At 41.0% G+C, this 25,396-nt stretch overlaps 1 protein-coding gene across 4 annotated transcripts in view; it reads left to right on the top strand.

The window, feature by feature from the left end:
* Positions 1-25,396, top strand: part of unc5db (unc-5 netrin receptor Db) — a 249,648-nt gene that overhangs the window by 159,053 nt on the left and 65,199 nt on the right. For 3 of the 4 annotated variants that reach the window (XM_017709277.2, XM_017709275.2, XM_037531601.1), the window contains exons 5-9: positions 1,320-1,500; positions 6,549-6,716; positions 16,178-16,342; positions 17,360-17,392; positions 20,417-20,602. In XM_017709277.2, coding sequence (XP_017564766.1) covers positions 1,320-1,500; positions 6,549-6,716; positions 16,178-16,342; positions 17,360-17,392; positions 20,417-20,602 — 733 coding nt within the window. The remainder of the gene's footprint in view (positions 1-1,319; positions 1,501-6,548; positions 6,717-16,177; positions 16,343-17,359; positions 17,393-20,416; positions 20,603-25,396) is intronic. The other variant, XM_017709276.2, reaches the window with a different exon arrangement.

The raw sequence follows: 25,396 nt of genomic DNA, 5'->3' as shown, positions 1-25,396 counted from the left end.
ATGAATGAAACTAAAAGGCATATGATTAAAACGGTGGGCGTTATCGGAAAAGCCAAGCCGAGGCTGAAGGTTGCCACAGTTGACGAACTCTTCTCCTGCAGAAGGGAAGATGAAGAATTGCAATTGTTACCTTGTAGCACTCAACCTTGGTGTTTGTGTGTGTGTGTGTGTGTGTGTGTGTGTGTGTGTGTGTGTGTGTGTGTGTGTGTGCTTTTTCATTAGTCCTGGGTAAACCAAAGTCACATGTCTGAGAAGCCTCCTTAGCCTCAAAAGGATCAGTGCAGTTTGTAGAGGCAAACATGCAGCTCTTTAATTCTGGAGCTTCTCATTTGCAGCCAGAAGCAGGCTGTAGCTGACGTTTCACTTTATGTTAAGTCGCTGTAAAAGCTACAAATGAAAGTGTTAACTTTGTTTTGTTCGCAAATGTGAGTGTAACTGTTACAATTTACCCCATAGGTGGGATTAATTGTAACAGAATGAGGGGCTAGTCGCTAAAAAGCCTGGGAAATCGATGAAAAACACATGATTCTGTGTTGGTTGAACCAGGCTAGCTTTCCAACATAGATGCATAAAAATATATGCATTCGAATAAATATAACTGTGGCAAACGTTGGCACATTTTGCCAGAAGCAGGAAATATCAACAAGATACAGGTATATGTTTTATTTACACTCCATCATTTTTGATAAAATCTCAAAGAACCTTCCAAAAATGAACTGTTTTGCATTTATATGGCAGAATATATTGTTGATAGCCATCCTAAAGACTTCAATCAGCTAAGATAGGCTTACTGTAAACTCTTTTGCAGTTCAGTAGGCAGAAGACTTGCAGTCTCATTATTTGTTTTAAAATCCAAATTACTAACATATTTGCTTAGGTTTTGAAGTATTGCAGCTCAAAATATAAAGATTCTCATTGTGCTTAGTAACAGTGTATTACTACTAACCCCCCCATGGGGAGGCTGTACTTTAGCCTAGTTGGTTCTCACTGTGAGTCGTTTCTAAGCTTCAAAGCAGTGCTATTTTACAGCCACCAAGAGGGGGATTAAAATAATACAGGAGGGAATTCTGTGACTTAAGGACACAACTCAGTAATCAAAAATATTTATGATGATAAAAATACTTTCTAGGTAGGAAAAGGTCTTCATGGCAGATCTCAAGTAACGTCTGAATGATTGCTTGAATCTGAACCTCTAACTACATAAAATTTGACATTTTACCCCACATTAGGTTTTTGTTTTATACTTGCTTACGTCATTTGCTTAAGTATTTTGTGACACTGAGACTAATTGTTTCTCTCTTCTCTCTCAACTTTCTCAGGTGGAATGGTTAAAGAATGAAGAGCTGGTGAGCTCGCTGAGCGATGACAACATTGACACCCGAGCTGACCACAATCTAATCATTAATGAAGCCCGGCTGTCTGACTCGGCCAACTACACCTGTCTGGCCAGCAACATTGTGGCCAAGAGACGCAGTGCTACCGCAACCGTGGTCGTCTTCGGTAAGACGGACGTGATATACTGTTTAACAGACCGGTAACAACAGCGTCATCCGCGCAAGTCCTTAATCTGCAAGCTTATGATTGGATGAAATCATTGAAACAGTATATTTTGGATTTAAAAATGGTATAGAAACTTTGCAATACAATGTTTTAAGAACCCAATACCAAAAAGTTGATGCAAATAAAAACAGAAAGCAGTGATTAAACATGTATTTTACTAAAAAAAAAACAGTACAAAGAAGAGATATTTACCGTATCAACTAAACACACACTAGTTTTAAATTTGATACCTGCTACACATTCCAAAAGTTTGGCAACAAAGGACTGGGAAGATTGTGGAATAATCAAAAAACACCTAAGTTTACAGAGGTAAACAGGTGAATAGGTAAGAGATGATAAAACTATGTGAAAAACTGTGTGAGCGAATAGTCTAAAGTTTATGATCGTCGCTTCTCAATGCGTAAATGCAAGGAATTAGGGGATTTCACCATCTCCAGTCCATAACATTGTTAAATTATTCAACATACTGGTGGAAATCTGTCTGTGTAAAAGGCAAGGATGAAAACTAAATTGGAATGCTCATGATTTTCAATCCCTCAGACAAATTCACATGTGCTCAGAGAACCTTTGGAAAACCCTTGCCAGTTTGCTGTTAAGACTCTACTATGCAAAATGTAAACCGGATATCAACAACATTCAGAAATGCTGCTGACTCCTCTGAGCTAAAGCTCTGAGATGGACTGCCACAAATCTGATGAGCTAAATTCTTCCATTGTTTTTGGAGATGATGGACATCTTGTTCTCTGGGCCAAAGAGAAGCAGGACCATGCTGATTGTTACCAGTGTAAGCTCAACATAAAGTCAGCGTCTGTTATGGCATGGTGATGTGTGAGCTGGTTACTTGGAAATCTGTGAGGGCAGCATTAATGCTGAGGGGTGCATATGCATTTTGGATCTGCTGCCATTTAGACGACGTCTTTTTCAGTGACATTGCTGCTTGTTTCAGGAAGACAGTGCCAGACCTGGCAACAGTGCATAGCTTGTACACATTTCGAGACCAAAACACACTGATATGATTTGTCACTCTAAACTACACAAAAAAGGTGATGCCTGTGAGTTCAGTTGTGCATGTGCCGTACTCAAGTCTAGCAACAAGAGGCAGCAGCATCTGGTCTTCCAAAAAACAAAAGATGAAAAGTCTGACCCATCATAGCGCTGGCTTTATTCCCCAGGGATGACAAATACATAATATCAGTCATTTCAAGAAAATGCAAATCGACAGCAACACGACAAGTTTTTTTGTTATCCCTCTTGTTCCCCTCCTCGCTCCGTCTACCTGTTTCTCCAAGGGAGGATGGTGCTTTTATCTCCGTTGCAGAGGCAGAGGGGATGTGGTGGATGTGGAACGTTGAAATTGTCAATTGAGTGCTAACTTAACGCAGACCTGCCAGCCTTGGGAAAATATTTAACATTACAATTGGCAAGCTAGCTGACTTGTTCACCAGGCATTTAACTTGGCCAAATATCACTGCGTTGTTTGTATGTCACAGATTGTTAAATGACTTTTCACAGTAACTTACTGTATTCATAATTATTATCGCAGCCAAACCTGTTATCGTAACAGAGGAGCAGATCATGGCAGGATGAATAAAAGCACATGCCGCAGAAATAGCATTACCAAAGTAACCAGAGTAAACTTGATGATATGATGGAGACGTTACCCTGTTGGGCTATGCAAATATTTTCCCATGGTTGGCAGGTGGTTTTCAAGCGGCTTCATAGTAAGAGAGTGCAGGTGTTCAGCTGGCCTGTCTCTTGAGCAGCTGAAGTGTTATATCAAGAAAGAAAGGTAAAAAAATCACTTTCACAACTACAGTTAGTGTCCTCACTTCCCAACTGAGCAATGGTAGCATGAAAGATGAGATAATACAGTGGGAAACGTTCCCGTCCAAACTTTTTGGAACATGTTTTCGGCAGCAAATTTATAGGAAACATTTATACGTCTATATTAGTTGGAATATTTCATATATATATATATATATATATATATATATATATATATATATATATATATATATATATATATATATATAGGGTGATTTATTTAACTTGCAATTCATTAAATTCAGTAAACTGTAAATAGTTTAAGTGAGTATAAAGTTTATCACATAATTTTACAAGTGCTCAATAGTCGATTGGGCATGTCGGGTGTCGCTGCACTCACAGCTCTTTCAATGCGATTTCGGGAAGTCAACCAGTTTTTTGGAACCAACGACAAACGCTCTGAGCTGTTGGAGGTTCACTGCGAGGTTCACTAAAAATCCAGTTCTCTCAATTCATTCAATGGAGATTTTGTTCTTACTGAATCAAAGCTGCCGGCCATTTAGCATTATGCTAACTGGTCTCAGCTGGCTGTCATTCATTGTTAATCATGTGAGCAGAAAAGCTCGATATCCCCAGTGGACAGTACGACCTTCAGAAGAATCAGAATCTCCAAGATTGTGGAGGACCTGTTGTTTATGATTTTCTCTGCGAAAGCCCCATAATCTTAATCATGAATGGTATTATCCAGAGACTCAATTACGGCATAGCATTAAAAATCAATGTGTCTTTATAAGCGGGGAGTTGTAAGCTCCTCTATCTTAATCCCGTTTAAACAAGCGCCGCTTATTAATAATTCATTCCGCCTAGTCCTTCAACTACAGTAGCTCCACGCTGCAAACTTCTGTTGTGTTCAGAAGGATGCTGGCAGCATTAGATGTGTGCTGGGCTCCTTGTGCAGCTGTGACTTATCAAAGCCAGGCCAGGAGAAAGAGATCCTATAGTGGAACTTCTGTGAACTTCTGAAGCTGGTTTGTTCTTCAGAGGAACAAGCTGAGCATCACACGACCAGCAGCTTCCTCCATTTCCTCCATTTTCCATTCTTTTGCTTTCTTTGTCATTTTATCGCTTTTTATCTGGTTTTCGTCTCTCAATCATCTCCGTCTCTCGTCGGTTGGGTTTGAAGGCTTTTGTAGAGATAAGTAATAAACTATAAACATAACAGTTTTCTAAAAATATGAATGTAGATCTATTCAGTTCAAACAGTGCTGGTAGTTTTCACCACTAACATTATAAACAATCTCATGTTGGGGGGAAAGTCAGTGATATCGAATGTTTCTGTGGTTATAAAACCTTCGATCTGCAAAGTGGAAATTTTGATCGGTTGATTTACGGTTGAATGCAAGTTTTATGGGAGGCAAATCTGGCCAAAAAAGAAATTCAAATTAAAACATTAAAATGTAGCTGCAAACCTCTTTTTGCAATGTCCTTTTCCAAGCATCTGCGCAAATATCCGGTCAATATTGAAAATGACATGAAATGCCTACATTTGTGACAAAAATAAAAATAAATTTAAGACTATTTGTCATTTTATTTTAGTTGTTACTCTGGTATTTCATGGTCATAAAATGTAAAAGCTAACAGAGAAAAGTAAATGCAAGCTTCACTTTGGCTTTACTTTTGCTTCATGAAATGCAGAATATATGTCAAAACTAAAATGTTTACGTTTACGTTTGTATTTCGTTGTCATAGCAATCAGCTGCGTATCTGACAAAATGCAAATGCAAAGTTGAAAAATCAACAGCAAAGTGACAGTTTGTGATTCAGTTTTCGGTGTGGATACGCTTTAAGTGTCGATCTGCTAGAGATATACTTTTAATTTCCTGCTTTGCTTTTCATTTTCAAGTTAACCAAAATGCAAATATATGTTAATTAACACTAGTTACTTAACTAAAGTTTAGGCGCCCCTGGTCTTATAACTTAACACATCATCTACAGAGAACACACTATACTCTATGGAACATCTATGTAATGCCTCATTTTTTTCAGTATGTTAAATTCAGCCAAGTGCACAAGCATTTGCAGAAAAGTCATATTTAAGTGTGTTCTTTGTAGATGACACTCATTTTCTCTCAAACAATTAACAAAACATGACTTGATGGGGGGTCCATCCATCCATCCATCCATCCATCCATCCATCCATCCATTTTCTAAGCTGCTTCTCCCTCAGGGTCGCGGAGGGGTTGCTGGAGCCTATCCCAGTGGTCATCGGGCGGAAGGCAAGATACACCCTGGACAGGTTGCCAGTCCATCGCAGCTGATGGGGAGTGTTTAAACTAATTTTGCAGGGCCAGATCTCCTAATAAGAAGGTCTGTGGACAGCCATGAGTAATTCTGAGCTAAATGTAGGTGGGAATGTAAACTTATTATCATGGAAACAACTCGGAGTGACATCGGTAAACCAATCCAACACCTCGTGAAGGCGGAGCTCACAGTAGGAGGCGATGATGCACTCGTCAACACTGTCAGATGGACAGCAAGCTCGTCATTAGCACATGGGCATAACATAAGTTAGCATTGCTGGAAAGTCCCTCAAAAATCTCAGTAAAAATAAACATTAGCTCTTAGAAAAGACAGTTTAGCTAACTAGCTTGTACCCCAGATGTTAAAAGAGCATAGACTAGAGGAATTAGGCCAGGATTTAGAGGGGAGTACCCCTCATTCCCCACATTCTAATGATTTACTTTTTTTTTACCTTGTTTTAATGACTACAGTCATGTGCAAGAGTTCAATTCCATGTTCTGTTGATTTTATAAGTGAAACTAAGTTACAGATCATCTACAGGGAACGTCTGCACATCTTAATACACAATTACTGTTGAATTCCTGAATTTCATATATTAGGCAAAAAATTTGACGTAAAATGTTTTGTGTGCAAAAGTTATGACTCATTCTATACTACCTTTTATTTTTTCCCAATATGTTAAACTCAGCAAATAAAAAGAAATTGTGCAATACAATGGGCAGGAAATGCCTCATGCGTATGGAGGACTTGGGGGTGTTAACTTGGGGGTGTGACTGTGAACAAATACCACTGTGATTTGCTCTCAATCTATGATTTACATAAAAAGGTTGTATTTGCAATGTGGCTTCTTCATTCAGTGTCACAATTTTTTTGAAAATAAAGACAAATCCATCCGCTGTTCCTCTTTTACTCTGTCTTTCTAGTGAATGGAGGCTGGTCTTTGTGGACTGAGTGGTCCCCTTGCAGCGTGGACTGCGGCAGGGGGGTACAGAAGCGCTCTCGGACCTGCACTAACCCAGCTCCCCTAAACGGAGGGGCGTTCTGTGAGGGAATGTCCGTGCAGAAGAGCACCTGCAACGCCTTGTGTCCGGGTCAGTACTGTTACAACCTTTTAAACTGTAAAACGAGTGTTATAAAAAACTAACCAATCCGGTTGTAAAATCTAAAGCCGTTGTATGAAACTTCATAGATGCCCACCCTTGACCACCTTACATTTGAACTGAGTTCTGCTGTAATGCTCCAAGTCACTAAACAACATGGTGCCATAAATGGACTGTTCTTGCATGGACCACCAAGTACTTATAGATGGTCGTGTTTAAAGCTGCACTATGTAAGATTTGTGGATTTGGAGACCTCCTTGGCAAAAACATGGGTTGTGCTCTGGACCCCTTCCCTGAGCAGATGAATTTGATGATTGCAAGTCATTAGTCTGATGATTTCACCATTCAAGACTGGGTGAAAACCATGTTTCCTGAGGATATGAGTGAATTGTCGACTATTATCATCAAATCTTTATTAATACAGTGCTGATTTTGCATTTGAGACATGAACATGAAGCAGGATGTACTTAGTTCAATTTTAACAGAAACAAAACAAAATGCATGTTGCACCTTTCTAAACAACTAGAAGTAGATTAAGGCTAAACGATTACAAGCAAAGTAAACTGGAATTTCCTAAAGGATTCACTTTAAAACTCTTCGTACACTCTTTAAATGCCTATGTATTTTGCTTAAATCTGTTTCATGTAGTATTAAACCCAGTCTAAATATCAAACTGCTGACTACTGCTTATGTCATGCATTATATAGGTCATGAAATTTTGGCTTCTACACCCAAATAGTGTGCTATATGTATAGTGTAATTGTGCAAATTCCGAATAACTCTTTATTAGACATACGCTGTTTGGGTGCAGAGACCATTATTTTAAGCGTTATGGAGGAGTAGAGTAGCCATTTGAGATTAAGGCTTGGTCTGGAAGATGGACCTACAACACTGGAAATTAGCTTATCTTTGTGGTGCTAATGTGGTTAATAAAACGGCGAAGGTTTCAGCATTAAACACTAATCTATTGTGAAATTCTTATGATTTTGTGACATTTAAGATGTTATTTTCCTCCTTCTGCTGTCAGTAGTTGCTTGGAGACGATAGCCTACTCTGAGCAAACCACATTTCTTAGCGAAGATGTCAGGGATTTTGTGGGGTGGCAGGTAGGCCAGCAACTAGATGTCTGAAGTTTGCTTGTTTACGCTGCAGTTGCGAGGTTAATATTGGTGTAGCACATTGGATCAAACCAATGCTTTTCACGTGACACACTGTGGTTTGGTTCCCCTATGCTACACCTTAGTCCTTAGGCAATTCCTAACACAAGCTCTGTAACATAATTAAACATTACTGTAAATTGCTCAGGATGAGTGTATCTGCCACATAATGGAGTTTATTTGTAAGTGTCTGGTTTTAATGAAGAAACAAGAGCTTCAGGGCCAGACAGAACATTCTAGAGATGATGTACAAGAGTTTGGAAGGAAAAATGTTTTGTTTTTTAATGTGTCACCTTGGCTTGGTAGCTCTAATTTAACAAACAAGAGTAAGCTTGCTGGGAAAGTGATTGGAAAGCCACACAAACGGCTAAGTGAGATCTTTAATAGCAATGTGCTTAAGAAGGTGTGGAGTATAATTAAAGATCCTTCTTACTTCCTCTCTCTATAGAGTTTGAATTGCTTCTTATACACAGTTGTTTCTTCCCTTCAAATGAAATGGCGGTGGGAGAACTATGAGAACCTGAGCTGGAGTTCTGGATTAGTTCTACCTGCTACAACGTTATGTGTTAATTTAAGGGTTGCTGTGATTAGATCACTTCAGGTCAGTTTTGGACAAAATTGTAATTAAAATTCGGACCAGTTCCAGATGCAGAAGTTGATGACAGTTGATGATGATGATCTTGTTGAGCTGAGACAGTTGGGCCTGGATCGAGTTTGGGGTCAAGTTGGGTATAGACAGAATTTGTTGGGCTTTGGTCAGGCAAAATTTTGTCGAGTCTTGATCGGGCTTTAGGTCGAATTGGATTCACACAGAATTGTGTTGGGCCAGTGTCGGGCTTTGGGCTGATTTGGGTTTAGACAGTTTTTTTTTGGCCTGGGTCAGATTTTGGGTTGAGTTGGGTTCAGACAGAATTTTGTTGGGCCAGTGTCAGGTTTTGAATCAAGTTGTGTTAGTATAGAATTTAATTGAGGCACTGTTGGGTTTTGGGTCGAGTTGAGTTCAGGTAACATTTTTTGGGCCCGGGTCAGTTTTTGGGTCGAGTTGGGTGTCAGACAGAATTTTGGTCATTCTAGGATTGTTTTTTGGATCGAGTTGGGTACAGAGAGAATTTTGTTAATTTTGGGACATGTTTTGGGTTGTATTGGGTTCAGATAGTATTTTGATAGGCCCGGGTTGGATTTTGGGCCGAGTCAGGTTTGGACAGAATTCTTCCAGCCCCAAGTCAGGTTCGGACTGAAAATTTGATGCCACGTTTTGGGTCAGGTGGGTTTCAGACTTAAAACTTGTGGATGATATTTTGAGTCTTGGTTGGGAAACTTGTTGTTTTGGTCAAATTGGGTTCCGAGAAATTTTGTCAGGATTAAGACCCAAAATTTAAGACCATGTTCTGGTTTGAGGCCGGACCGGGTTCGGACTTAAAACCTGTTGCTGGGGGGTGGATCAGTTTGGGCTCAGACAGAAAGCTCTCGGGCTGCATTCAGGTTCAGACCAATTTTTCAGACCCGATCGCAGCTTTAATCATCAACTTTTTAAATGGCATTCATAAAATGAGAAGCTGTGCGATCACATAAGCCACACACTGAGTTCAATAAACTCCTTAAAGGCGTAAGTAAAATTAAAGGCATGGTTCACCCTCCCAGCGCTCACATGGCTACAAATAAAAGCTAATATAGCTGGTTAACATGCTGTAATGAGCATGTACTGTACTATAGCCTCAAGGATGGAAGTAGTATTGTCTGATGAGCCATCTGCACCTGGCCATGTCCTGCCCCCATGGTGTATAAATGAGTTTTTAAAGGTCCCTTCGAGTGGGCCTGGCTAACTAGGTAGGGGTTTCCACTTGCCTATGAACCTGGCAGTGACCCACTTCTCTTCTTTATTTTAATAATCACCTCACTCTCCGATGCCGAGCAGCACTGCGAGGCAATAACCTGCTGATTTAATTGCTTCGGCTTTCTCCAAGAAAGCAGCTTAAAACTCATATTTATATACGAGGTACTTCGTCTGAGTGCATCGCGCATGGCTTATTTGAATTATTAACCATTCGAGAGCAAAGCTAATTTTCAAACGAGGCAGAGCATTTTTCGGAGTGTGTTATTTTATTGACGGCTTTTGGAATTAAGCAATTTAACCTTGGGCTCAGTGCTTTCTGAAGTTAAAAGATTACCGTGATTGCAGGTTTTTTTTGTTGTTTTTTTTTCTTCACTAATGAAAGAGGCACTTTGCTGTTGTTTTCCAGACTTTAGATAAGAGCCAAGCTCATAGAGAGTTTTGCTGGTTTGTTCACTTTTCAAAATGGCCTCAGACAACAATGGCAATGATTTGATTGTTGACGCTGCTGGCATTCATTAGCTTCCCTCTGTTGCGTCCAGAAAACATTTAGCAGCGGTTTCATCAAACATTTCAGGATTTTCCTCAGACATGGGTGAAATATTAATTGCCTACAACATGTGGCTCACTATAAACGTGTTTATTTTGTTTTTGTTACCTTTTTTCTGAGAAAGTCGTGCCTTGATTATCAATTAGACATTAAAACAAGAGGCCTGTCTTATGAAGCATGATTGTTTTTGTCAGGCAAGTAAATTGATGTCATTAGAAATATCAGGCAATATTCAGCAATTTGGGTAGGGAGTTAGTTACAGTCAGTTTTGGATAGAATTTTGTGAAACGTGGGACAGTATTTTACTCAAAACTCGATGATGTTTCAGGTGAAGTCAGGTACAGATTGAATTCTTTGGGTCTGGGTCAGATTCGGACTCAAAACTTGATACCATGTTTTGGGTCAAGTTGGGTCTAAACTGTATTTTTTTAGAGCCCAGTTGAGTTTGGATACAAACTTGATAAGCTGTCAAGTTCAGCCTAAAACTTTGACAGCATTTTGGGTTGAGTCAGGTTCAGACATAATTTTGTTGGGCCCTGGTTGGGTTCACACTTAAAACTTGGTCAAATTTTGGGGTCAGTTGGGTCGGACTCTAAACTTGATAACATGCTTTGGGTCAAGTCAATTTCAAACAGAATTTTGTTGGTTCAGACTAAAATTTTGATGACATTTTGTATTGAATTTAGTTCAGACTCAAAACTTGATGCCATGTTTTGGGTTGTGTCGTTTGGACTCTAAGCCTGATGGCGTTTTGGTCAGGTCAGGTTCAGACAGAATTTCGGGCATGGCTCGGGTTCAGACACAGATCTTGATGACATTTTGATCAAATTGGATTCAGGGAGGAAATTTGCTTCCATCTGCTGCATCCAGAAAACATTTAGCAGCCATTTCATCAAACCTTTTCCTCAGACATGGGTGAAATATTCCTTGTGCATCACTTTTTTAATGGGATGCATCACCATGGCAACTTTTGCTGTGTACCTAACCCTCCTTAGTGCAGGTTACATATGTGTATCATGAACAGTTTTTTGGACCAATCAGGCCCAAGCTTCTGGCAAAGGTGTACCCCTCCCAAGACGTTAAAAAGTATGACATTGCAACCACTTAGCTACCATTTCTTTCTACCATTTCTTATCATGACCTTTTCATCATTCAAGTGGGAAATCTTGCTTGTCAGAAGGGAAAATTAATAAGCTACATAAATCTGAAGAATATAGTGCACTAAGCACTACCATGATGGCAATGGCAACAGTGTTGACAGGATACTGCCCATTCTGGTCAACTGCCATGGTCTCAGAGCCTGATTTTATCAATATTTAGCAGTCATACACTCTGCCAGTCATGTTAACATGAGCCTATGGGATGCATATATTGGACAAATGACTGAAATTTGGGCATAAAAACAACTTCTTCTTCTTTCGGCTGCTCCCTTTATCACTAGGCCTCTCTAGGGACACCATCTACCACTTCATCCATCTTACTCCAAAATTCCTCTTTCTCCTCTAACTGACAACAAACCTGTGGTGCATATGAACTGACCACATTCAAAATCACACCATCAACCTCCAACTTGAGGCTCATGATCCTGTCTGGCACTCTCTTTACATCCAGAACACTTTTCCCAAGCTGTTCCTTTAGGATTATCCCTACTCCATTTCTCTTCCTCTCTACACCATGATAGAACAGTTTGAATCCACCTCCAATGTTCCTGACCTTGCTTCCTTTCCTTCTGGTCTCCTGGACACACAGAATATCTACCTTCCTTCTCTCCATCATGTCTGCAAGCTCTCTGCCTTTACCAGTCATTGTCCCTATGTTCAGAGTCCCTACCCTAACCTCCACACTCCTGCCTTTCCTTCTCTCTCGCTGCCTTCTAACCCACCTTCCTCCTCTCCTCTTTGATGGTCTTCGACCTACATTAGTCCAATTTCCACCGGCACCCTGCTGGTCAACAGCACCGGAGGCGGTCGTTGTTAACCCGGGCCTCGACCGATCCGGTATGGCAATCATATTTGGGATCCGCATGATAGTTTTGGCACAAGTTTTACGCCGGATGCCCTTCCTGACGCAACCCTCACCATTTATCCGGGCCTGGGACCGGCACCAGAAGTACACAAAGTACACCCCTATTGGCTGGTTTGGGCATAAAAATAACATGTAGCATCATTTTTGCTGGGCCTAGAGATACCAGTGTGTGTGCTTACACATAGGGTTTGGATTAGAAAGCAAAATCGACATAGCTTTACCTATATGTTGTTTTCTTTCTGATATTTTGCACAGTAAACATCTTTCAGATTTCCTTTGTTAAATAGGGTTCTTATTAAAAGTGAAAGTATGTCACAGGAACAGTAAGCCACTGTTAATCTACAAGACTGGGTTTTTTTAGGTATGTAAATTGGTTTTATTTTTTTAAAAGACCAAAGTATCTCCATTTTTATTTTTTTGCAGTTTGCAAAATTGGAGCTCAGTAGCTGCACCTTTAATTTGTGTGAACTTTTCATTATAAACTTATGTTGAAAGTCAAGAATGTTTTACCCTCTTCTTTAAAATAATACTTTTGGAGATGCTTCTGGTTCTTTGGACAGCGATGATATATAATGTGTAATAATACAATGAACACATTAAAAATGAACAAGAATTTCATGTTTTAATTATTCTTTGAATAAAAGGTGTATTCTTTGCCAAACCAGCCACTACTATGCTTAACTTTTAAAGATGTTTGGCTGTTTATCTTAAACGTCATATATGATTAATGACAGCCCGAGTATCTAAACCTGGGTTAACACAGATATTTGTCAGCCACTCTTGTAAAACAAGTTAAACGAGTGACATTTAGAGGGCATTTATATTTGATTTTTATATCTGATTCTCATTTAGATGGACATATTGGACATCAAACCAAAAGTAAACAAAATAAAGAAAAAATACAGATTTTATGATGTATATTCGGTGAAAATAACTGGGAAATTGTCCAGTAAAATCTCTAAATCATGCTGTTATTCTGGCCTTACTGAGCTCATGGGCTACGAATGCCTAATTTTATGGACGTCTTATGATATTGTAGAGTAATAAGTCAGTAGAAGCCTCACAGTGTTGTGGTTTTCCCACAGTGTGAATCTGAGGAAATCACTGTAACCGTCAGTGTCTGATTTCATTAACCGTTGAAGACTTACCCCATTGATATGTAATATAATTTATATAAGCAGTGATGTGTATATCAAATATTTTATGCCTCAGCTATGCCTCAAAACTGAAAACCCATCCATAAAACTGAATCATTACAATTTTAGAGCTCATGAGCTCATGAAGAGATGATAAAGCAGCATCAGTTGCAGGAACCAGCAAGGAAAAGACTGTTAATTCTATATTTGGTCCATATATTTGATTCGTTTTGCAGTCATTTTTCAAACAAAGCGCACCAGAATTTGTTTAAAAGTGGACCCAGATACCTCCTGCAGGGATTGGCCCGGGATCAGGGTCCGAATGACAGTTCTGACAGACCACACAAACAGAGGAATCACACCAGGGTTCATTTTAATTGACCTGAACCTCCCAATGTGGCCTTAGTCGGGTGTCTGAGTTGAATGTGCTTTGTGATTCAGGCTCTTCCCGGCTTTATAAGTGAAAGTGAAAGGCCTTTAAAAAGTCTGATAAATTTCAATATAAATTTTAGTGTTGTTAATAAAATGTGCCAATTTAGTCATTTTCCACTGTGATATGTAGGGTTCATCAGTCACATTAGCAGGACATGTTGGCTGAGCAGTACACGGCATTTGCGCTTAACATCTGAAACCTGTGCCTCGTCAGCTGTAACACATAAACGTAATTTGCATTTAGATGAGCAGGGAAGGAGCCTCAAACAGCCATGAAGAGGTTTAAGAATTCACAATACAATAACCACAAAATTGTTTCCTCCAGGGCCCTTGTATAAGTGATGTTTCTTGGCAGTGAGGAGGTGTCTCGTGGCACGTGGCGTAGCGGTATTGGCTAATCTAAGCATGATGCTCCCTGATGAAATGATATGGAAGATGGATGAAGATTAAATCACTTCAAAAAAAAAAAAAAAACACCAAGGTCCAATTTCTTTATTGAGAGCAGAGGCTCTGGAAAGGAGACAAGGGCTATATTAGTTCTGCTTCTTGAATTGAATTTTAGGGCTCTGTGGTACCTGATTTAATTTCGACTGTAAAAGTTCTTAATTTTCCATTCATTTGAGAAGAAGAAAAAAATGTAAATATGTGTTTAACAGAATATTACATAGAAGCCTCAACAGGTAAATGTAATATGAGGTTTTATCACTGTGTAGTTTGTTCACTCAATCTTTATTACAGCTTCCATTCTTTTCAGACTCACTTTCAGTTTCTCAAAGAAATCTGCAGCCACATCTCCAAAGTTCACTCTTAGAAATTAAAGACGTTCGGTGATGTTAAGATCTGGACAGTCCATGTTCTTTTCTCAGTGAGGTCTTCTTGACAGCTTCACCTCTTTTCAGACCCATAGTAGAAGATTTAGATGTTTTCAGATGTGAAGCAGCTTGATTTTCTCCTTTCTCTAAAAAAATGGAAGCTTTAAGTGCTGTTTATCGGAAGGGGGCAGTGTTGGTGGTCTACCATGTTTTTCAGGTGGTTGTTAGGAGTCCCAATTTCTGTTGCTTGTAATCATTTTTTGAGCTCCAGTTTCCCAACAGAAAGAGCTGTTTGTCTGTTTTGATGGGAAATTAAATAAATAGAGGGTGCTCTTCCACCTACCCACAGTTCCACAGTACAGGGTGATTCAGAAAGATTCATCCAATTTCAAAATGATTTATTTCACTTGTAAATCATTACAGAGCAGTGCAGTAAATAGTGAATGGTTTAATTGAGCATAAAATTTATTATGTAATTTTCTAAGAATCTCATCCAGCTTTATGGACAACATCAACGCCATAGTCAAACTCATCCCATACTCAATTGAGCATGTTGGGTGTCCCTGCACTCACAGCTCTTTCAGTGCAATTTTGGAGATCGTTCAGTGTTGTGGAAGCAACAACGAACGCTCTGAGCTGTTGGAGGTTCACTGCAGATGAAAATAACGTTGCAGTTATGACGGATTCAATCTTATTGAAGTGGAGAACGCAGAACGCTTTCTGCTCAGGGGTCTCCATCTCCTCGCAGACTGGAGGGGCCATCTTCCGGTGACAGTCAGAAACTCTACGACCCCCTCTTTCAGGTGGTACGTGATTAGTTCCTAGATTGCTTCCTTTATTTGAAAAATATGGCGCTTTGAAATTAGATGAATCTTTTTGAATCACCATGAAGTATAGGTATAGGTATTATGGGAGAGGTGAGAACATGCTGGGGTTTAGATTTCAGAGAAAGCAAGTTGATGAGGGCATCTGCTAAATGCTGCAAGTATGAAATTTATGTAAATAACAACAAAATATTTCACAGCCTAACTTTCACGCCGTAGTATAAACTCAGATGTTAATAGGCATTGATGCAGTGCTTCCTCAAATTGTGCCCACAGGACAGATTTGTCCTGCAAGTAACCAGATTCCCTCAGCTGATATATCATACAAATGTAATACAAACTTGAAGGAATATTCATTACCCCTAATGTTCTCAGCCAGCCAAGACATGTTTGATGTCTCAAGTTTGTTTCTCTAGTTTTGCACTTGAGTAACAAAACTGACATAGCTAACAAGTAATGGACCTATTGTCCCCCCAGTTTGCACTGTGCATACTGCATGCCTAAAGCTGTTTCAAGCAGACTTGCTTATGTGGTTTCTGGTGTATGTATGACATAAAAATGAACAAGAGTACATTGCACATCTACTGCAGCAGTCATCCTGACACCTGACCTTTTTTAGCCACTTTTGATCTGTTAAAATTTGAACTTGTCTTTTAATTTGCTGTTTTTTTCCTCTAATGTACAGTGGATGGCGGCTGGGAGGAGTGGAGTGAGTGGACGTTGTGTAGCGCCCAGTGTGAGAGGCAGCGATGGAGGGAGTGTAATGCCCCAGCCCCTCGCCACCGGGGCAAGATGTGCGAGGGCGAGAGTCATGCCATGGAGAACTGCACTGGTGGCATATGCACACAGAGTAAGCCCGATCTTCACGCTTATTATCATGTCAACGTCATGTCCAACACCATCATCAACAGTGTTTTTTTGTTTTTACCACTGGCATCTGCCTTTTACCGCCATCTACAGTACTGTGCAGAAGTCAAAGATCACTTATTTAATTTCCAGTCAAAACAACCCTTGAGTAGAAGTTGAGTAGAAGAACATTTTTCAAGAGGTATTTCTGTCCATCCTTCCACTATGAGAAGATAACTCAGCACTGTGGGTCTGAAAGGATGGGCAGCATCCTTTTTTGCCAAACAAAGAAGCTGCTGGTGTTCTCAGAACAATGGATTGACCATCCCAGAGTCCAGACCTCAACATTACTGAATGTTTTTGGATGTCTTGGATTGTCCTTCACTTTTTCACAGTACTGCTTATTCATATCACAATCTTCATTGCACTATGATCATCATCAAGTACAGTAAATATCATGCCACCAGCCTCTATCATTGCCACCGGACAGAAAGAAAGAAAGCTGCATTGCTTTAAACCTGGTTTGTAAAACATTCTCAGAACAGCACAGTGTTAGTATAAAATACATGTGGATATGCGTTCCACAACAATCCTCAAACCGCAGTGGTAAATGTGATACTGGAGAAGAAAAGACTGCCTTCTGCTCAAAAACCATGCTGGCTTGCTAGCAGCACAGTGCTGCACTTCCATGTGGAGCCTGCAAATGGGGGCTAAGCATCATAGCTCCACAGCTATTCCACAGGGGCTGTTATGAGAAGTTCTTCTCTGGTCCCCTCCTTCTGTGGGTGAAGGGGAGAACCAAAGCATAGCATAGCCTGAGTGTCTCAGCGCCATCTGTCAGTACGTCCCCATGGTAATGATGCTATGCATCATTATCTCCAGCTGATGTTGGCATAGCCAGCAGTTGGACTCCACCACATGATCTGAATCACAGAGTGCTTTAGTTAACTGATACGGGGGTGCTCTCTAATTCTCTCCATCTCTCCCCTCTCCCCTCTCCTCTCTATCTCTCTCTCTGCAGATGGGAAGATGCTGCATGATGTTAAGCCTCAGAGTGAGTCTCTTTCCTCATATTTCATATATATATAATCCAATTTCCAGAATCAGCAATAGCAACACTGCTGATATCTTCTTGAAGGAGAGACCCAATGAAAAAAGAAATAGTTGTGCGTATCAGACTCACTGGCGGGGTTGCCTCCTATTGCCACTGCTGTTGCCTATTATATCCCATGCATACAATTACACTGAATGAGGGAACTATTCAGTATTTCGGTGACACTTTACTGAAGGGCAGCATTTATTAGGCTATATAGGCCTGTGGTGTCGGCTGAAATAAAACTACATACACATTTATAAAGGCTTATTCCAGCAACTGTCAGGTATTTCACCTGTGCAAGTGTCAAGATAAGCCTTTATAAATGTGTATAAAAGTTTGTCTCAGTTGTCATGACTTATGTAGCTTAATAAATGCTGCCCCAACTACCAGTAGCCACGGCCTGTTATAGGGCTTTAATCAGCTTATTTTTCTCTCAAAATTCACCTGCTTGGATATACACTTGGATACCTGCTAGAGGTTTGTTTTCCTCAAGTGTCACTCTTCCAGAAGAAAGCATGCTGAGGATAATTGAGTATCTCTGCTAAGCATCTGCAGCCACATCTGTCAAATATGACGTTTGATTAATCTAACGGAACGACAGAGCAGATAAATGGCTGTAACTTTTTTTTTTTTGAGCACTGTAGCTATCACTTCATTTTATGCATCCATCCATCACATTTTGTTTATCAGACACCTGTCATTCATCCCAAACAGCCATTTCCCATAATCCCTGTCATTTCCATTCACCGTCTGCTGTTGGGAGCGCCGGATCCGGCTCTGGATTCAGCATGCCACTCACAGTGGATTTCAGATTAGGCAGGATGAGTGATGGGATACGGCGCGTGAGCACGCACTATATTTAGACGAGCTAATGGGGTGCAATTACTGCACATTAGCTCACTTAAGCAACCATAGCATGTCTTCATATCCTCCCCTGTGTTTTGCATTAACCCTACAAATCACCTCTCGGCACATTTTAGAATGCTGCGGCAGCAGGTGTTCCCCCCGCTACCCGTCTCTAAATACCATTTTAAAATGTCATTACTGCAGCAGGGCGGCAAAGAGGGTAAGAAGGGCTCAAGCAGCTGTTGAGCGACAAACATGTGGTCACTTCCCCGGCCGAGGCCCCCGTATCTTCTGTCAGGTCAAGCGGATGAAGCTGGCGGCTAAACTCCAAGGCGGCATCAGCACATTAGGAGCCTTTAAACACAGTGAGGCGAGTTTATGAACGGTTAGCCAGTCTCGCCCTCCCGGCTTGAGCGACGCCCTTTCTTCGTCCTCTGGCAAAGTGATGGCGACGCAGAGGTCGGACGGGCCACAGGCAGCTCGGGCAGCCGAACAGATGTAGCTTGGCATGGTGCACTGGCACGGTGCTGTGTCTCTGATTAAAGTTGTGAGAATCCTGGAATTCGCACCTCCAGAAACACCAAAGTGTGCCAAGCATGTCTTCATACACTGCTAAACACGTGCATATTGCACCTGTTCGGTTTGCACAGGTGTCTGAAAGATGTGCCAGACTAACCATCAGCACCGAAAGTGGCAGCCTTTTTTCAGCTCCAGTGATTCAACCATGACCCCTGTTTGGTAGCACGTTCTTTGCCAGCTGATCTTTTAGTTCAGTATACTTACTTCTCGTAAAAGAAGAATTCTACTGATTTTTCCCACATTGTGGTGACTGACTGAACTTTGGAGAACGGAATGCTTCATTTTAAAGAAAATTACTGAGTCCGAATTTCTCGCAGCCGTTGTGAAAGGAACCTAATATCTGAATCATTAAAAGCTACCAAAAGTAATTATTACATGGAATAGAGTTACTAGTTATGTCTGACACACTGTTTTACAATTAGATTTTGACCTAAAGAGGTATGTGGAGGGTACTGAAGGGGAAATTCGTCCTGGAAGAAAACTTTTCCGGGATTTGTTTTCGCAATATACCACTAATCTACTATCATCAACATTAGAGGTGCGCAGTATGACCACATTTCATCGTTGTCATGATATTTTCTGTTATTGTCATACACGATGTACACATGTATATATGTTTTTGACATAATTTGAAAAAACCTTTTGGCCTACATTGTGTGTAAATTTCATGATGAATGGACCAAAAGAAATGGCCCAAAAAACATTCTGGTTCCATTGACTTACATTAAAAGTAAAGTAGGTTTAAGTAGGTCCTTAATAAAAAATAAATAAATAAATAAATAAAAAACTCAGGCAGTCGTGGGCTGGAGGTTAGGGATCCGGCCTCGTGAGCGGAAGGTCACCGGTTCGATCCCCAGAGCCGACAGCACATGACTGAGGTGTCCTTGAGCAAGACACCTAACCCCCAACTGCTCCCCGGGAGCTGCGGAATGGGCTGCCCAACGCTCCGGGCAAGTGTACTCACTGCCCCCTAGTGTTTCCCCGAAATTTCCCCGTTGTGGGATTAATAAGGGTCTCTGAATAATAATAAGATTTTGTAAATACGAGGTTTTGTTCTGACAGCAGCTCTCTCTCTCTCTCTCTCTCTCTCTCTCTCTCTCTCTCTCTCTCTCTCTCTCTCTCTGTCTCTCTCTCTCTCTCTCTCTCTCTCTCTCTGTCTCTCTCTCTCTCTCTCTCTCTCTCTCTCTCTCTCTCTCTCTCTCTCTCTGTGTATGTAGGAACTCTCTGTTGAAGTGAAATCCACTTCAAACCATTTTAAATTACTTTAGATTCAACCTTTAAATTTAGATTCCACCGTTAAAAATGCAAAGATGCAGTGAAAACTAGGCAGAATTCGCCCCTCTGCAGATTCTTTTTCTATTGACTTTTTTGTTCACCTTGCACTCAGGTATCCCTAACATTGCCACTCTTTAACAGCCAGAACCTATCATAGTGCAATTTCCCTCTGGGATCAATAAAGGATTCTGATTGAAACCTTGGGTCATTTTCATCCACAGCTGATTATGTGCCATATCTGACTGCCAATGCAAATAACAACCTTCTACTGTTCTTTCACAGGTATGGACGGCTCTAATGACGTGGCGCTGTACTCCGGCCTGGCCGCAGGGGTCATTGCCGTAGCGGTTCTCATCATATCTGTCACGCTGTACCGCAGGAGCCAGAGTGAGTACGGAGTGGACGTCATCGACTCGTCTGCCCTTGCTGGTGGCTTCCAGACCTTCAACTTCAAAACCGCCAGACAAGGTGAGACAGGACAGTGAATCGATTTACTGAGTGATTACTGAGTGATTACTTCCCGATTAGAGAGTTGTTACTTTCGTTTTGCTCTGCTGTTCAGATGTAGTTATGGAATCACTCAGAAAGTTATGCTGTGAATTGTATTTACTCTGACTTGTGAGTTTTGATATCTGTTCAGATATCAAGAATTGGCAAAACTTGGCAAAACTGTAAAGTTTTTTCCTAATACAAAACGAGAATCTATCATAAAATTCAATACATAATACAGGAGATTCACTTGAAAGAGGCCCCTGCATAATCTGTTGTAACTGTTAGGATGAAGCATCTGAACCAAAAAAATCCGCTACATACCTTCACGTATGTGCAATGCTGGAAGTGATCTCCCTTTTCTGCCAGACACATGGGTGGAATAACAGCAATTTCATGGTGGATGTTTTCCTTCAAATCTTTCTTAACTGTCTTATAGGCGATTGCTGCAGATGATGTTGCACGTCATCAATGATCCCTTTGTTTCCAGTTTCTGTACCATCTTCTGAATACCACTCTTTGAGGGTACGCCACATAACACTGTATTCCATCCATCCATCCATTCTCTAAGCCGCTTCTCCCTCAGGGTCGCGGGGGGGAGGGTTTGGGGGGGGGGGGGTGCTGGAGCCTATCCCAGCAGTCATCAGGCGGAAGGCAGGATACAACCTGGACAGGTCGCCAGTCCATCGCAGGGCAGACAGACACAGACAGTCACTCACACCCAGGGGCAATGTAGCATGTCCAGTTGGCCTGACTGCTTGTCTTTGGACTCTGGGAGGAAACCGGAAAACCCGGAGGAAACCCACGCAGACACGGGGAGAACATGCAAACTCCACACAGAGAGAACCTGGTCACCCGGCCAGGCAATCGAACCCAGGCCCTCCTCGCTGTGAGGCAACAGCGCTACCCACCGCTCCACCATGCCGCCCTTCACACTGTATTCCTTTATAACAAATTTGGTGCCCCAATAGTTTTGCACCATGAACACGTGCTGCTTATTACTGAACACCACCATCCTGATGAGAAGTCGAGTGACTGAGTGAAGGGGTACGGTGGTCTGCATCCTGGCTTGTTCGAAGCCCCATATACTGAGGGGCACATTGCGTGTTGCTTAGTTCAGATTGCGTCATCCTACCGAGAGTTATAACAGAATTTTCGGGGCCTCTTTCGAGTGAATCTCCCTGTAAAAGATCTCCACTACGTACACACAAACACAATTGTGGTAGGAAATGAAAGTTTAGAATCTCCACTTTCTCTAAAGTAATTATTAGGGAATTACACCATGATTTTAATATTGCTTAAGAGACCACATTATATGATACTGTATCAAAATCAGAGACCACCCATTCTTGTGTTTGGTTTCCAGTGAAAGCATATTTAACTAACTAAAATATTATTTTTCTGTATTTATTCCTGCCACTCTTTACGTGTATAACAGCTGTTTTTTTCAGGAGAATCGCTTTCAGTTTGTCTAAAAAATATGCAGTGCCACCTCCAAAGTTCAGTCTTAGAAGTTGGTGTCATTGTCTCCTCATGATCTAAGGAATCCCAACACTTTCGATTGTCTTGAGGCCTGGACTCTGAGGTGGACTGTCCTTTGTCCTGAGAACACCAACAGCTTCTCAACAATGTGCGTAGGGTTGTTTTCTCACTGTAGAATGAATGTAAATCAATTCTTATTTTCAGAAGGTACTTAATATGTTTAAATTCTGTTCATAGGTAAAACTGCCTTCAGTCAAAAACAAATCACCAGCCGTTTTGATTGGAAACAAAAGGAAAGGGTGGTCTCTGACTTCCGCGTGGTACTGTATGCATGCAGTAGATTTAAGCTCTTGCTGAGTTGACTTGGCCTAATAAAGTCTGTGGAATTATTTGCAATGTATAAACCAGTATTCTTGAACACGGATCAATTTCTCCTTGCCTTTCAGTTCCCCTGCTGACTCCTTGTGCTAGTTTTGCTTTGATCATCTCCTGCAGCCACGCTTGCGTCTCCTACAAGATAAATGCTCACAGTTTACTGAAAGACCTGTCTCACAGTTTTGACCAGTATGGCCTTTCTGACAGCGCTGCCTCAGTCAATCCTTCACGGATGCTTTTGGCAACACATCCCAGGCCAGCCTAGCTCAGCACAGACCACACATTTCTCACTCAGTCTCATCCGGGAGAGAAAAAACACCCTCAGCCTCAAACGCTCTGACAGATAAATGTGAGACGCGTCCAAAGCTGAACATAAATTTAATTCTTTTTATGTACCAGGCCGTATTTCTTGTTCATAGCAGCAGCTGTGGGCTTGTGACCTGAGCCTTGCTGTGCTGGATGTGTTTGTATTGCTGATGCTGACAGGACAGGGTCAGGAGAGAGTGAATCTGCTGTCTGGACGGATCAGTCCCACCTGCCCGCCACAGCTCGGCTGCAGTCAGCCGCAGCGCATTTGCCGCTATTTTGGTCTGGAGAGGCACGCTTACCCCATTGTTTGAAGACAGTAAAGCTTTTTTTCTGAAGAAAAAAACAAACACAAAAAATATTTTTTTGTTCAAGTTCAGAAGGTGTCTTGAAAATACTTCCATCTGGGAGCAACTGCAGAACCAGTGGGAAATTTTCTGTACATAATGACTGTTAATGCCCTGTAATGATCTACTGTTTTAACCCTTCATAAATAACGGTAAAAGAGTAATATATAAACATGTGGCTGTTCAAAATCACTTCAGACCCCGCTACATTGGGTTATGTGTCATATGTTATATTTGGTTATGTGTCAGCTACGCATGGACATACAATACTGTGCAAAAGTCAGAGATAGCCCTTCATTTATTTAAGGACGTCAAAACAGCCGTTTAGTACAAGTTATTCATTTTTAGGAGATGTTTCTGAAGAGAGTAGATATAATAATCCACTTTCATAAGGAAGGTGAAAAAGTCATTTTCAAAACTGGAGTTCAAAAAATGATTAAAAGCTACAGAGAAAATGTAACTCCTAACAACCACCTGGAACACCTGGTAGACACCAAAGCTGCCCCTGTCAGATAAACAGCACTTACAGCAGCACTTAAAGACAGTTCATCTTTGAGAGAGAGGAAAAAATCAAGCTGCTTCAGATTCCACTGTGAGACAACTCGGCTAGTTGCTTGTGTTCTCAGAACAATGGACTGACCACCCAAGTCCAAGCCTCAACATCGCTCAATCACTTTGGCATTCTGTGGAGCGCAAGGATCAGAAAACGCTAAGCCAACTACTAAGAAGTAACTTTGGAGGTGTGGAAAAATTTAAGTTTGGATACAGTAAATACTGAAAGGATGTTTGTTTTCCTGACACTGAATTTTAAAGAACTTGTAATTAATGGTTTGATCTGGTTCTGACTGGAAATGAAATAATGAAAAGTGATCTCTGGATTTTGCACAGCACTGTAGGAGGGAAGGAGGAGATAAGGTCACTCAGACCTTTGTCCAGTGGTGGCAATAACAATGAAGAACAATACCCTTACCCTTTGGACAAATGTCATTAGCAGCTTTTGGAACACTGCCATTCCGTCACACTGGACCTCTTCCATGCCTATTAGACCGTTGTCATTATCACTTATTGGTCTGCTGGCATTGGATCAATTTCATTACCACCTGTTGGACCATTGTCATTCCCGCCTATTGGATCGGTGTCATTGCCGTTTTGTCGGACAGCTGTTATCTCCGCCTTTTGGGCCTGTGTCATTACTACCTGTTGGACTTGTGTCATTCCTGCCAATTGGGCCAGTGTCATTACCGCCTGGTGGACAACTGTCATTCCTGAATATCTGACCAGAGTCATTACTGCCTACCTCACCTCGGTCATTGGCACCCGTTGAACCAGTGTCATTACCACCAATTCAATTTACCATCTGTGAACTTCCAGGACCATGCCTCACTTTGTGAAGTGTATTTGGTTTTTCTACCAACTGGACGAGTGGATAATACAGTATCTGTTTACTGTTTGGAGAATATATAAGGCGTGTGATGTTTTCTTAGTGTGTTTACAATGTGCTGTGCAACACCTGTCAAACCGGTCATTATACTGCAAGTATAATCATGGCAATTGAAATCATCTTAAAGCTAGTCTATGTACTATATCTTATACTTCTCATTTTGAGATTGTTGTAAGAATATAATGGTGTTACTTTACTTATTTATACTGTTCCTCTAGTAGTTAAGCTTATTCCACTGGAAAATACACAATCTATGGCACTTATCCTCCTGGGTCACAGGGGTACTCAGGGGCAATTTAGCATCTTCAATTCACCTGACTGCATGTCTTTGGACTGTGGGAGGAAACCCATGCAGACACAGGGAGAACATGCAAACTTCATGCAGAAAGGTCACCCGACTGGGGAATCGAACCCAGGCTTTTCTTGCTGGGATGCCACAGCACTACCCGACACGTCACCATGGTGCCCTCTACAGCAAAATGATCTACCAGTACCAATAATTTAGAACACACCCACTATATATATATATATATATATAAATCTACCATTAAGCACAAGCTATTCATTTCTCAGAATGTAGCTTTCGAGAAATCGGAAAATAAAAACGCAGTCATTTACAAATCAAACAAAGAAGCTGCTATTGTTCTAATAAAAATGGACTGACCACTAGAGTCCACACCTCAACATCACTGAATGTGTTTGGGATCACTTTTTATGGTAAATGCAGGAAATGCAACCAACTTCTCAGGCTGAACTTTGGCTGTGTGGAAAAATATCCCTGCAGATTTCTTTGAGAAACTGAAAGTGAGTCTCCTGAAAAGA

The sequence above is a fragment of the Pygocentrus nattereri genome, chromosome 20, assembly GCF_015220715.1.
Source record: "Pygocentrus nattereri isolate fPygNat1 chromosome 20, fPygNat1.pri, whole genome shotgun sequence".
NCBI classification, from domain to species: domain Eukaryota; kingdom Metazoa; phylum Chordata; class Actinopteri; order Characiformes; family Serrasalmidae; genus Pygocentrus; species Pygocentrus nattereri.
The sequence above is the reverse complement of the archived record's forward strand: the minus strand, read 5'-3'. Positions and strand labels throughout refer to the sequence as shown.